At 38.8% G+C, this 13459-nt stretch overlaps 2 protein-coding genes across 2 annotated transcripts in view; one reads left to right on the top strand and one right to left on the bottom strand.

Moving 5' to 3' along the window:
• Nucleotides 1-6610, bottom strand: part of LOC136243375 (uncharacterized) — a 31358-nt gene extending 24748 nt beyond the window's left edge. Inside the window, exons 1-12 of the mRNA XM_066034892.1 lie at nt 6580-6610; nt 4810-4854; nt 4714-4755; nt 4568-4609; nt 4468-4509; nt 4322-4363; nt 4222-4263; nt 4085-4126; nt 3985-4026; nt 3044-3076; nt 1869-1907; nt 1702-1776 (exon numbers count right to left, since the gene is read on the bottom strand). Coding sequence (XP_065890964.1) covers nt 1702-1776; nt 1869-1907; nt 3044-3076; nt 3985-4026; nt 4085-4126; nt 4222-4263; nt 4322-4363; nt 4468-4509; nt 4568-4609; nt 4714-4755; nt 4810-4854; nt 6580-6610 — 517 coding nt within the window. The remainder of the gene's footprint in view (nt 1-1701; nt 1777-1868; nt 1908-3043; nt 3077-3984; nt 4027-4084; nt 4127-4221; nt 4264-4321; nt 4364-4467; nt 4510-4567; nt 4610-4713; nt 4756-4809; nt 4855-6579) is intronic.
• Nucleotides 6611-9729: 3119 nt separating this feature from the next.
• On the top strand, nt 9730-11064 carry LOC136243374 (uncharacterized). The gene is made up of 3 exons (XM_066034891.1): nt 9730-9980; nt 10029-10101; nt 10174-11064. Exons 1-3 carry the CDS (start codon nt 9730-9732, stop codon nt 11062-11064), a joined length of 1215 nt encoding a protein of 404 aa, XP_065890963.1.
• Nucleotides 11065-13459: the final 2395 nt, after the last annotated feature.

Here is a 13459-nt window from a genome sequence, read left to right as displayed (position 1 = left end):
TAAAATTTAAAACTTTGAGGCTTTTACTCAAACGAAGAGTCCTGTAGCCACCACTGCAGCAATGTGGCAAGAAGCCATAAGTTATAGCCATAAAAGCATATTAGTTTGCAAGATCAGTTATTGCATAGCTTGGGATCATTCAATACTTTTGACTATCAAAGGGAACAAACACAGGAAGAAGCTAATCTATTACAAGTATAAGGAAATTAGGAATTTAAAGTTCAATTTAGGGATCATAGAAATAAAAAGCAGAGAAACAAGTACATTATGCTTTTTAAATTACATATTATTCTTTGTGGCAATTCTTTTATTATTCACCAATTATTCCCAAAACCATTCCCAAATTTTTCCTGGAGTAATTCCTGGAATTGTAAAACTCAAATGGATAATCTTCTGCAGCTGAAAATATAACCACTTGCAACCGTAAAAACTATACCCAAAGATTGAGATACTCTAATAGAGCAGTCACAATTGAGTTAGTCTGAATGCATACCCCCAGGCATAAACTATGGACTTGAAAGTGAAATAACCATTATGCTTTGCTATCAGCTATGTTCACCCTGTTATACAGTGATATAAACGTATAAACAAAGAATAGTAGGAAAAGCACCTGCCCAATCAATCCAGTCATCACAAAAAATATGGATGATTCAAGAGCCCCAACTACTCTATACTTTCACCTCCCATTTCAGTCCGTTCCACTGTGTATAAACAAAAGTGTTCTGGATTAAATGTCCTTCAGGTGAAGGAAACCTGCTGCCTTTTTTCACTACTTTTTACTTATTTGATCCCATAAATTAACCCTTGGAGCACTGAGGGTTACTGTAGTTGCTTGTGAAGCTGTATGAATTTGTTGTTACCACTTCAACTGCTGCATATTATAAGTTAACAAAGTGCCATTAGCTCATTCCTCATAAGTCCGATCCTATTTTACACAAATAATCAGTCATAACTCCGTGATTCTTTATGGGGTTCCCTCCAAACTTGGTACTGTTTTAATGAGCCATTTAAGTGTGCTAATTTTTAGCTTGATCAGAGTATGCATTTGTATTTTATGGCAGATTTTGCAAAGTGTGCAAAAAGAAGTAGAAGAAACAAAACCTTGGCCAATGGTATCTCAGAAATGGCTGCAGCAATTTTCTTCAAATTTCATAAGTAGGCTCCCTTACTTTACAGGCACTTCTTGTAGCAACCAATTGCATAAGAGATCACGGAGCTACACATGCCATACTTAGTGCAGTTAATATAAACATCTTAGGCCTTTATAAGGCCTTCTGGTTTACAGGCTCTGCCTTTACTAGGTACTTTATAATGCGTGAATGTCATGTTTTCTTTTTCCTATCAATATACTCATGGTGTTGCGTGCCAGCTTTTTGGGCCACATGACATATTACCATAACCAACTCATGTTTACTTCGTGTCATTAAAACGAAACAAAGATATTCTTACTCACCATTAATAGGTGAACCTGTTGGTCACTTGGTTATCTTGATTTGAGCCCTGTTTCACTGTTTACTGAAGCAATTAAAATGCACGTAAATTGTTTTACTAGTACACGTTTTTTACCCAATGTATTTCAATGCGGTTTTTCTCAAAAACAGAATTACGCAAACTAGTCGGGTTTTGCTTAGCAGGTCACATAAGAAACATAATAAGAGGACTATAAAGGCCATATGATCAAGTACTAAAATATACACGTACCACTGCTGGTGACCGATGGTGTCGGTGGTGGTTGTGGTGGTGGTTGTGGTGGTAGTTGTGGTGGTACTTGGTCACCTATAGTAATTGAAAACAACACAATATCACACTTGCAAATTTTGTACAGTAAGATGCAAACAGCTTAAAAATATACATATACATGTACATACCAGCAGGATTGGATGGCAGTGGTTGAGTTGATGATTGGTCTACAGTAGTGAAAACAAATCATATTACACACTCGTGAGAATTTTGCACATGTATGTGTATGTTTTAAATGTTTGTATCGTACTGTACAAAATTTACAAGTGTGATACTGTTTTGCTTTAGACTACTATAGGTGACCAAGAACAGCCACCACCATCGGTCACTAGCATGCACCATTCCTACCAGTACATGTATGTGTAGATTTTTTGTTACGTTTCTTATTTCGTAAACATTGACACATTATAAATACAGTATTGTTCACTATCAATTACTGCCTTGAAGAGCAGCGGCCATTACGTTTCACTTTGAGCAATGTTCAGCTCGTTACACAGCATTACAAATGAAGAATTCAGTGTTAGAATTGCCTCTCCAGGACTACGGAAAATAACATACTGTAGGGAAGCCATGTATTGTTCTCCGTAAATTGTAGCGGAATGCATGGCTTGTTGAACTGGTTTCAGTTACCAGCTACATCCCCTTTGAGAAAACACCATGAAAACAAAAAGTTAAACTTTAATACAGTACTTCATTCATTGAATGAAGGTTTATTTTCTATAGCTCAAAATACACTTTTCTTCTGCCACCACTGTTTACCTTTTTACTGTAAATTTTTAGCTGTAGCAACCAATGAAATGTTGTACTTTTCCTGTTTGACAACACCGCATTATAACTATAGGTTTAATGGGTTAAGTAAATTCCTTACTGAGTTATGGCTAAACATGCTATTAAGCCCATAGTTATAATGCAATGTTGTAATAGTGTGTAGTAAGTGGTGGTTATAGCCAGCAATTTGAAACAGTTCACTAGAGGCTAGTCTAAATGCTGCAACAGGTATATAATGACTGAACTGGTGTATCATCTCATGGTAAAAGGGGGCATATCCCTTTTCTATGTGAGCAAAGATGTAGAGCAGCCATGAAGCTTTGTGTAGAGAATTTGCATATGAAAACACGATAGACAAACTATACAGTTAAGAAGACACTTCTGACACACATACCAGCTTGAGAATTGTGGCTGGTGACCGTAGGTGGTACTTGGTCACCTATAGTAGTGTAAACAAACAATATCACACATGAATTTGTATGAAATCATTTAGTAGCATGTAAACATTTTAAAATATACACATACATGAACATACCAGCAGGGGATGATACTGTTGTTGTTACGGTAGCTATATAGTAAAAAGAAACAATATTACACACTCACAAGAATTTTGTACAAATATTTAAACCCATGAACATCCACCATGCATACAATGTTTTGCCGACTGAAGGAGAGGTACACGACTTCAACACTGACTATTATTTGATGGCTACACTCTATAGCGTTGTTACAGGTGTATATATCAGTAGGGAGATCACGTGCTTCCTGGAAGCATGCAACTAACCTTGGTAAATTTTGATTCATTCATGTATGCAGTTGTGCTACTACAGCCAGTACTATGGTTGCATCAAAGTAATTACTAACACATAACATAATTAATTAAAACCCCTCACCATCAAATTTGTAGAGGCTCCAATCTACTGCTTCTAAATTGCTGTAACTTACCATATCATATAATCCTATAAACCTATATATCAAATTACTTGCTATAGAACAAGGAATTCAATTATTGAGTTGCTAATTACACAGGAGCAACCACAAAGCCATTATATAACTATTGAATGCAAAAATTGATCTAAGTGAAACCAAACATGAATTTTCACACCTTTACAGGCTAACGCTGTTTAAAAGGTACACTCAATAATTACACAAAGAAGTTAACATAAATAGAACAATCACTACTCTAATAGAGAGGTCTACCACTATTTGTGACCGGATTTGCGAAAAGGTACCTTTTTCACACATAAAATTTGACACATTTTTTCAATTTTCAAACTTTGTAACTTTTGTATCACTGCAAACACGTATCTGTAATTTTCCATGAGTATGCCTACATTATGTGGCTACATTTTGATACAAAAAGAAGTCAATCAGTTCAAGGAGTCAACAGTTATGACATTTTGTTTGCTGGTATGTCAAATCTGTGGAAAAGGTACCTTTTCGCAAATCCGGTCACATTTAGTATTCATTACATACCGGTAGTTGGGATGTTGGTGGCCACAAGTGGTGGCTGGCCACCTAGTACACAAACCATGATCATTTTATTAGATATATTTTATAACTACATGTGACATACCTGCATCAGAATTGGCTGGCGCCCCAGTTCTCTCTGGTGAGCCTAGTAAAAAGGTACACTCAAATATTACACAAAGAAGTTAGAACAATCACTACTCAAATAGAGAGGTCTACCACTATTTAGTATTCAGTACATACCGGTAGTTGGGATGTTGGTGGCAACAAGTGGTGGCTGGCCACCTAGTAAACAAACCACGATCATTTTATTAGATATATTTTATAACTACATGTGACATACCTGCATCAGAATTGGCTGGCGCCCCAGTTCTCTCTGGTGAGCCTAGTAAAAAGGTACACTCAATAATTACACAAAGAAGTTAACATAAATAGAACAATCACTACTCAAATAGAGAGGTCTACCACTATTTAGTATTCATTACATACCGGTAGTTGGGATGTTGGTGGCAACAAGTGGTGGCTGGCCACCTAGTAAACAAACCATGATCATTTTATTAGATATATTTTATAACTACATGTGACATACCTGCATCAGAATTGGTTGGCGCCCCAGTTCTCTCTGGTGAGCCTAGTAAAAAGGTACACTCAATAATTACACAAAGAAGTTAACATAAATAGAACAATCACTACTCAAATAGAGAGGTCTACCACTATTTAGTATTCATTACATACCGGTAGTTAGGATGTTGGTGGCAACAAGTGGTGGCTGGCCACCTAGTAAACAAACCATGATCATTTTATTGGATACATTTATATAACTAAACATACCAGCAGTGGAACTAGAAGAGCCTGCAGGTGCCTCATCAGCCTCCCCTAATAAAATAATTGCACACACTTAACATTATGTACGTTCAAACTTAAAAAAGAGGATGAATAATAAAGATATTATGCTGCACTCATTACAGGAATATTTTGATGGTGTACTCTCCCATACAGAAAGAGTGCATGCTATAGTGTAAGGGGTGGCACTCCAATATATCCTGTACTCCCACCTTCATCCTCGGTCAATGTGGTCAAACTTGAAAAATAAGCCTTGATCTTTGACTTACATTAAAATCCATGCTCGACTCTTGACCAAATTTTTGTACATTTTCGTAAAAAAAAAATTATAGTTATGTTAAGTATTAATTGTGGCATTCACTTTACAATCAAACTTGTCTTTTGACCTACACTGTATTGCAAATTTCTTGCTTGACTTTTGACTTTCGTTTTGACCGAGGACAAAGATCAGAGTACAGGATATATTGGAGTGCCACCACCTTGTAATGCTTGGTGTCTGCTAAAAAGTCTGCAGGCAATCATAACATTTTGAAGTAAATTTTGTACACTATTCTATTACACTAAAATGCAGTTGTAAATCACAACCTTCCAAAATTCTTCTTCCTAAAACATGTGTCTACGTGTGTACTTTATGTATGCTTGTCAGCATACATCGGTATGAGCAGAAACATTAAACAAACAGTATATGAGAAATATGTGACCCACTGAGCAAAAACCTGCGTTTTTATCAAACTTCTTTTTATAACTTCTTTGTTATCCAGAGGGAAAAACCAATGGGCTGTCAAAGACTGGTGAATAGTTGTGGAGTTATAGCGATAGACAACAGGAAGTGCAAAACAATTGATTTGTACAGTGACTATACGGGGAAACATTACAGGCGCTCATTTAATCTATCATAACTCATGAAGAAAACAAGCTATGGAGATGGGACTTGGCTCATTGTCTATTCAGCAAGGTGCGGTTTTTCCCTACATACACTCATGCATTTAAGCTAAAAGGCTGTTTAAACTTTAAAATGGCAATGTTTACATAATATTTTACTGCAACGTGAACAAATGCCTATAACTCATGTTTGCTTCATGGCACTGACATGAAAGATATTCTTACTCGCCATTAACAGACGAATCCGTTGGTCACTTAGTTGTCTCGATTCAAGCCTTGTTTCACTGTTTGCTGAAGTGATTAGAACGCACACTAAATTATTTTTGTAGTACGCGTTTTTTACCCAATGTATTTCAATGAGGTATTTCTCAAAAACAGAATTAGCTATGCAAACTAGTTGGGATTTTGTTCAGCGGGTCACATATATAGAAACTGTGCTAAGCCTGTAGTAAACTTCCACAAAGGTAAGCTTTGCACTGAGGCTGCTTGAAATACAGGAGTCATGACTCTCTACAGCATTCATGTATTGCTTCCAAATAAATACACTTCAGACTGTAATACAACATAGCTTAAGGAGAGAAAACTGTCACTCTATGGTCGTCAAAATGCATGAGTACGATATAATTACCTTAACAGAAGAGTGAGTAACTGTAACAAAGCTATTTGATACAAGTACACAAAAAATTTGGAATTTTATTCAACTAGAGTAGGGACTATAACACATCGATAAAAGTACTGATCAGTAGTAATGACTTGTGGCTAGCTATTCAGCTAGGGCTGGTGTCAAAGGCTCTGGCATGTAGGTAATTTGTTTATGGCTTGTGGTGACCACGAGCAAATCCTAGACAAACAGTGATGGTTGAAGCACAAGCCCACCTGTCTGATTGGCAGCTTTGACTTGTGGCATGTGTACTGTGTAGCTTTGCAAGCACAAATTTTGTTGAATTATGCACATTCAAGTGTATAAATTGTAGAGACCTAGAGTAATAAATTATGGCAGTTGTCTGACTATCAAGCACTGAGTAGTTAGGTAGACCCGGTACTATTAGAAAATGGTACGCATTTGATTTTTGGAGCAAGATGCTTTAAAATCCACTAGGAGATCTGCTAGCAGGTTCCCTGCAGTGGGTGGCCAGTCATCCAGGGTAAAATGTGGTTAACCACTCCATTCATTTTGTAAGCATATGCCTAAAAGAATTCAAATACGAGAAGTATAATCTAACGCTGTACGTACGTTTGTTACGATGAAAAGAGAAGTCCAGAAATATCATAAAAATTCTGTGTAGTGCCCATCTGTTTTTAGAGTGTTTTAAGGCTGTTTTGGTCTCCTATTGAACTATGAATGAACCTTACAAAGACCTAAATGGGTAAGCTTCCTTGTGGAAACTTTATTTTACACTACGTGTAATGTAGGTGCAATCCACACTCAAAACCTTCGTACTATTCAGTCTACTATGGCGCCACTGAAGGCACACCTTGTGACAATAAAATTGTTCCAATTGTATAAATCCACACAAGTTACTTCTTCAACACACGCTTTCTTTAGACTGCTGTGACATCATAGGCACTGGCAGCTCGACATTATCGATCACTGCCATTTCCCAACTGTGCCAGATTCAAGTCTACCTTGTGAAAGGAAGCAGTGCGAGATTCGATTTTTTCAACATTTCAACAAGAGCACATTCAGTCTTCCGTGATTATTTTAAATTTCAGTACAACATATACCCAATCCCACAATAACTCCATTTTACATGCCCATATAGAATGCATACATTTCCTAAGTCTGTGAGAGGTACCACACCCTCAGATCTTTGTGCATTTTAAAAACCTTGCTTTGCCCAGTTTTTAAAATCCATGAAGATGTACAGTAGGTCTCTAACCTACACTTCATTTTGAAGGCCTGCAATATTTATTACTGCAACTCAGTTGGTTGTTATATACATATGCACAGCATTAGTACCAGTCCTATTTTCAAAAAACAATAGGAATTTAAAATGTGAAAAACATTCAATGAATGAATATTAGCCAATCAGAAACTCACCAATATGTTGGGGAGATGATGGTGGCTGTGATGCTTGTACCCCAAACAAATTTTTGATAATCTTTAATCAATTATACACACAGTGAAGCTAGTTCACCATCAATACAGTACAGTAGTAACACGTTTATGCCACAGCCATGTCACTGATTTGCAGTGGATTTCTAGAGACATGTGCCAGCCACTGGGAATACTCCAGTACATTAAAATGTCACTGGCCAGAACCTAGACACATGCATAGGAGCAGGATGCTACAGTTTGGGGGTGCTAAAAATTTATATATGGTGGTAGTAGTTAGAGGTGTGGAGGACTTGGACTGACTGATATATGTGTATTGTTATAACTTGATTGTAATTATTTGTAATCATATTAGGCCATGTAATTGGGGCACGTGATTGTACTTTAATTGGAACTGTGACATGTGCTTGTGTGGTTATGATTTATATGATGAGAATTACTGATCAGTCATAACGCTACATGGTGACAGCAGTGGGATGGCGTTTCAACTACAGCCGCCCAACCCGTTTGATTTCAAGCGTCCAGATGAATGGTCCAAATGGAAACGAAGATTCGAACAGTATTTTCATGCTTCAGGCCTCGCAGCTTCAAAGGATGAAGAACGCCAAGTTAGCACCTTACTTTATTGTCTAGGGGAGGAAGCAGATGATGTTCTTTCCTCGACTAATATTTCCACGGAGGAGAGGGCAAAGTACGGCGACGTCATGGCCAAGTTTGACGAATACTTCAAGGTGCGAAAGAACGTCATTTTTGAACGAGCAAGATTTAATCGAAGAAATCAAGTACCTGATGAAACAGCCGAAGAGTATATTACAGCTCTGTTTCGTCTAATAGATTCATGCAACTATGGCAATTTGAAGGAAGAAATGCTACGCGACAGGCTGGTTGTGGGCATTCGTGACGCGGGGTTATCCCAACGCTTACAGATGGACTCCCGAGTTGAATTTGGCTAAAGCCATGAAATTAGTGAGGCAGAGTGAAGCTGTGAAGCAACACACCAGCCAGCTGCAAGATTCCTCCAGTACCCGACCTTCAGTAGATCTAGCTAACATAAGCAGACGTCCTCCACACTATAGGAAGGGTCCCCACTTCCACAGAAATGATGGCATAACTAGCAGGGCTCATTCTCAAGGTGGGAAATCCTGTTCCCGATGTGGCAAAGCTACCCATCCGCAGGGAACCCAGTGTCCTGCAAGTGGAGTCACTTGCAAAAGAGAGAAAAGGTCATTTTGCTAGCCAGTGTTTCTCAACCACCGTGAGGCTCCCAATCAATGAGTTAACCGTGGAACCAGAAATAGGTGATAGCACAGCCGAGGAAGATGAGGTCACACTAGACACTGATGTCAGCAATGAGCTCAGTTTGGATACTGCATTTCTTGATGCAGTTACATCGGAAAAACATGCATCCTCATGGAGATCCACTGTTTCAATCGAGCACACAGAAGCCACTTTTAAGCTAGACACTGGAGCAGAAGCAACTGCCATTACTGAGGACACATACAAACTGTTGCCACAAACAGTCCTTCAGAAACCCAAGAAATCCTTACAAGGCCCTGCCAACCAACGCCTTGATGTAATAGGCCAGTTCCAAGCTACTCTGCACCATGGACAGAAGTCCTCAACTCAAACACTGTATGTTGTTCATGGCTTGAAGACCAACTTGCTTGGTCTCCCTGCAATTATGTCCCTAAGTCTGCTACACAGAATGGATTCAGTGTCTTGTTATTCAGAGACTGTCCACACACAATACCCAACGTTATTCAGAGGTTTAGGCACGTTAGGTGACAAGTATACCATAAAGCTTAAAGATGATGCTACTCCATACTCTCTATGTACTCCCAGAAATGTGGCAATCCCACTACGAGAGAAAGTACGTCAGGAGCTTGGTCGCATGGAGACCAATGGGGTTATTTCCAAAGTCACTAATCCCACTTCATGGTGTGCTGGGATGGTGGTCGTGCCCAAATGAGATGGCACTGTCCGGATTACTTAACACAAAGCATTTGGACTGCTTACCCCCACGCATACTAAGGTTTCGTTTACGCCTGGCCAAATATGACTATACTGTTGTTCACATTCCAGGGAAGCTGTTATATGCTGCTGATGCACTATCGCGAGCACCTACTTCTCCAGCAACTCCCATGGAGGATGACTCTTTGCAAGACGATGCAGAGCTTTTGGCTAGTACTGTGATATCATCCCTTCCAGCTAGCAAGCAGAGGTTAGCAGTTTATGTTAGTGGTCAAAAGTCAGACTCTACCCTTTCCAGGGTTAGGTGGTACTGCCAGAATGGCTGGCCTGGCAAACATGAGGTAGAACCAACGCTAAACCCTTACTGGGAGGTTAGATACTCACTCACTTTGTGCGATGACCTTTTATTATACAATGATCGCATAGTTGTACCTCATGCATAGCAGAAAGAAACCATCGAGAAGATTCATGACGGTCATCAAGGGATTGAGCATTACCTGGTAGTCATTGATTATTTTTCACGGTATCCGGAGGTAGTGAAAATGAATTCTACCACATCCACATGCACTATTGCTGCATTGAAAAATATTTTTGCCAGACATGGCATCCCGGAAATCGTTAGAAGTGATAATGGGCCCCAGTATAGTTCTCATGAATTCTCAGATTTTGCCAAGTCTTATCAATTTCAGCATATAACCAGTAGTCCTCTGTTTCCACAGAGCAATGGTCAGATGGAAAGGTCGGTGCAAACTGTAAAGGAATTGCTCAATAAATCAGAAGACATATGCCAAGCCTTACTGAGCTACCAGAGTACTCCTTTGCCGTGGTGCAACCTCAGCCCTGGCGAGCTTTTAATGGGTCGAAAACTTAGAACCCTTCTCCCACTAACAGACCAGCACCTCATTCCACAATGGAGTTATTTGCCACAATTTAAAACTGCAAACCAACAGTTCAAGGGCAAACAGAAGAGAGATTACGACAGACGTCACCGTGCAACTGAAATACCACTTATCCCAGATGACAGTGAGGTGTGGGTCACATCAGGGAATGAGGCTACTAGGGGAAGAATAGTGTCATCAGCACCAGCTCCGAGGAGTTACTTGGTTGATACGCCATCTGGTACTATCCGAAGGAACCAACAACATCTTAGGCTTCTCCCAAATGTACCGCAAGCCAGAAGCACCGAGAACTTGCAAGCACCTGAAGATAATAATACTGAGGACCATCAGCTACCTGCTGGTCGGCAAAGTAGAGGAACTACAAGAGGCTCAGAAATAATGACCCGATCCCAGACTGGTACTGCTATTGTACTCCCACAACGGTATCGGACTTAAAGGGGAGATGTGGAGGACTTGGACTGACTGATATATGTGTATTGTTATAACTTGATTGTAATCATTTGTAATCATATTAGGCCATGATGTAATTGGGGCACGTGATTGTACTTTAATTGGAACTGTGACATGTGCTCGTGTGGTTATGATTTATATGAGAATTACTGATCATTCATAACGCTACAAGAGGTGTACCGATAATCGGATCGGCTATAATATCAGCCACCAATATGGTAATTTTTACCAATATCGGTATCGGTACAGAACAGCAGGAGGACCGATATCGCTACCGATATTTATACACTAGCAATAGTTTGTACATAAACGGATTGTGCATTTGTTTTCTACATTATTCATGTGGCTCTTTAGTGCCAGTGGCTTATTATTCACTCTGAAACAAGCGCTACGCTACGAGAAGCCATATAAATACACGCGATTCTACTGTCTGTTGCTGGAAAGCTTATCACAGTATTTATAAATGAAGCAGTTATAGAGTACCTTGTAATAAAAATAAGGGTTACAGGATAACCAAGGAAGCTTGCTGTACCAGCTTTCTCACAAACCATTAGAATGCAGAGTAATGCAGAAATATCCGTATAAGGCTTCATGGGAGTATACATAAAAATGTTTGTGGGTGCCTAATTGTCTGGATTGCACAAGGGAAAAATTACAGGCGCTTGTTTAATCAATCATAACTCACAGTTATGGAGATGGGACTTGGCTCATTGTCTTTACAATGAATTGGGACATTCAGCAAGGTACAGTTTTGCCTTATATACACCCATGCATTTAATCAAAAAGGCTGTTTAATGGCAATGTTTACACAATATTTTACTGCAACGTAAACCAACTCATGTTTACTTTGTGTCATTAAAACGAAACAAAGATATTCTTACTCGCCATTAATAGGTGAACCTGTTGGTCACTTGGTTATCTTGATTTGAGCCCTGTTTCACTGTTTACTGAAGCAATTAAAATGCACGTAAATTGTTTTACTAGTACACGTTTTTTACCCAATGTATTTCAATGCGGTTTTTCTCAAAAACAGAATTACACAAACTAGTCGGGTTTTGCTTAGCAGGTCATATAAGAAACATAATAAGAGGACTATAAAGGCCATATGATCAAGTACTAAAATATACACGTACGACTGCTGGTGACCGATGGTGTCGGTGGTGGTTGTGGTGGTGGTTGTGGTGGTAGTTGTGGTGGTACTTGGTCACCTATAGTAATTGAAAACAACACAATATCACACTTGCAAATTTTGTACAGTAAGATGCAATCAGTTTAAAAATATACATATACATGTACATACCAGCAGGATTGGATGGCTGTGGTTGAGTTGATGATTGGTCTACAGTAGTGAAAACAAATCATATTACACACTCGTGAGAATTTTGCACATGTATGTGTATGTTTTAAATGTTTGTATCGTACTGTACAAAATTAACAAGTATGATACTGTTTTGCTTTAGACTACTATAGGTGACCAAGAACAGCCACCACCATCGGTCACTAGCATGCACCATTCCTACCAGTACATGTATGTGTAGATTTGTTGTTACGTTTCTTATTTCGTAAACATTGACATATTATAAATACAGTATTGTTCACTATCAATTACTGCCTTGAAGAGCAGCGGCCATTACGTTTCACTTTGAGCAATGTTCAGCTCGTTACACAGCATTACAAATGAAGAATTCAGTGTTAGAATTGCCTCTCCAGGACTACGGAAAATAACATACTGTAGGGAAGCCATGTATTGTTCTCCGTAAATTGTAGCGGAATGCATGGCTTGTTGAACTGGTTTCAGTTACCAGCTACATCCCCTTTGAGAAAACACCATGAAAACAAAAAGTTAAACTTTAATACAGTACTTCATTCATTGAATGAAGGTTTATTTTCTATAGCTCAAAATACACTTTTCTTCTGCCACCACTGTTTACCTTTTTACTGTAAATTTTTAGCTGTAGCAACCAATGAAATGTTGTACTTTTCCTGTTTGACAACACCGCATTATAACTATAGGTTTAATGGGTTAAGTAAATTCCTTACTGAGTTATGGCTAAACATGCTATTAAGCCCATAGTTATAATGCAATGTTGTAATAGTGTGTAGTAAGTGGTGGTTATAGCCAGCAATTTGAAACAGTTCACTAGAGGCTAGTCTAAATGCTGCAACAGGTATATAATGACTGAACTTGTGTATCATCTCGTGGTAAAAGGGGGCATATCCCTTTTCTATGTGAGCAAAGATGTAGAGCAGCCATGAAGCTTTGTGTAGAGAATTTGCATATGAAAACACGATAGACAAACTATACAGTTAAGAAGACACTTCTGACACACATACCAGCTTGAGAATTGTGGCTGGTGACCGTAGGTGGTACTTGGTCACC

Source organism: Dysidea avara, chromosome 13 (genome assembly GCF_963678975.1).
Source record: "Dysidea avara chromosome 13, odDysAvar1.4, whole genome shotgun sequence".
Classification (NCBI taxonomy): domain Eukaryota; kingdom Metazoa; phylum Porifera; class Demospongiae; order Dictyoceratida; family Dysideidae; genus Dysidea; species Dysidea avara.
Note: the sequence above shows the minus strand (reverse complement) of the source record. Positions and strands in the feature narration are given on the sequence as shown.

Coding starts and splice junctions, on each gene's coding strand:
- LOC136243374 (XM_066034891.1), top strand. CDS start 9,730: ATGGCACTGTCCGGATTACTTAACACAAAGCATTTGGACTGCTTACCC. Junction 9,981..10,028: donor CTTCCAGCTAGCAAGCAGAG/GTTAGCAGTTTA, acceptor TACCCTTTCCAG/GGTTAGGTGGTACTGCCAGA. Junction 10,102..10,173: donor CGCTAAACCCTTACTGGGAG/GTTAGATACTCA, acceptor CCTCATGCATAG/CAGAAAGAAACCATCGAGAA.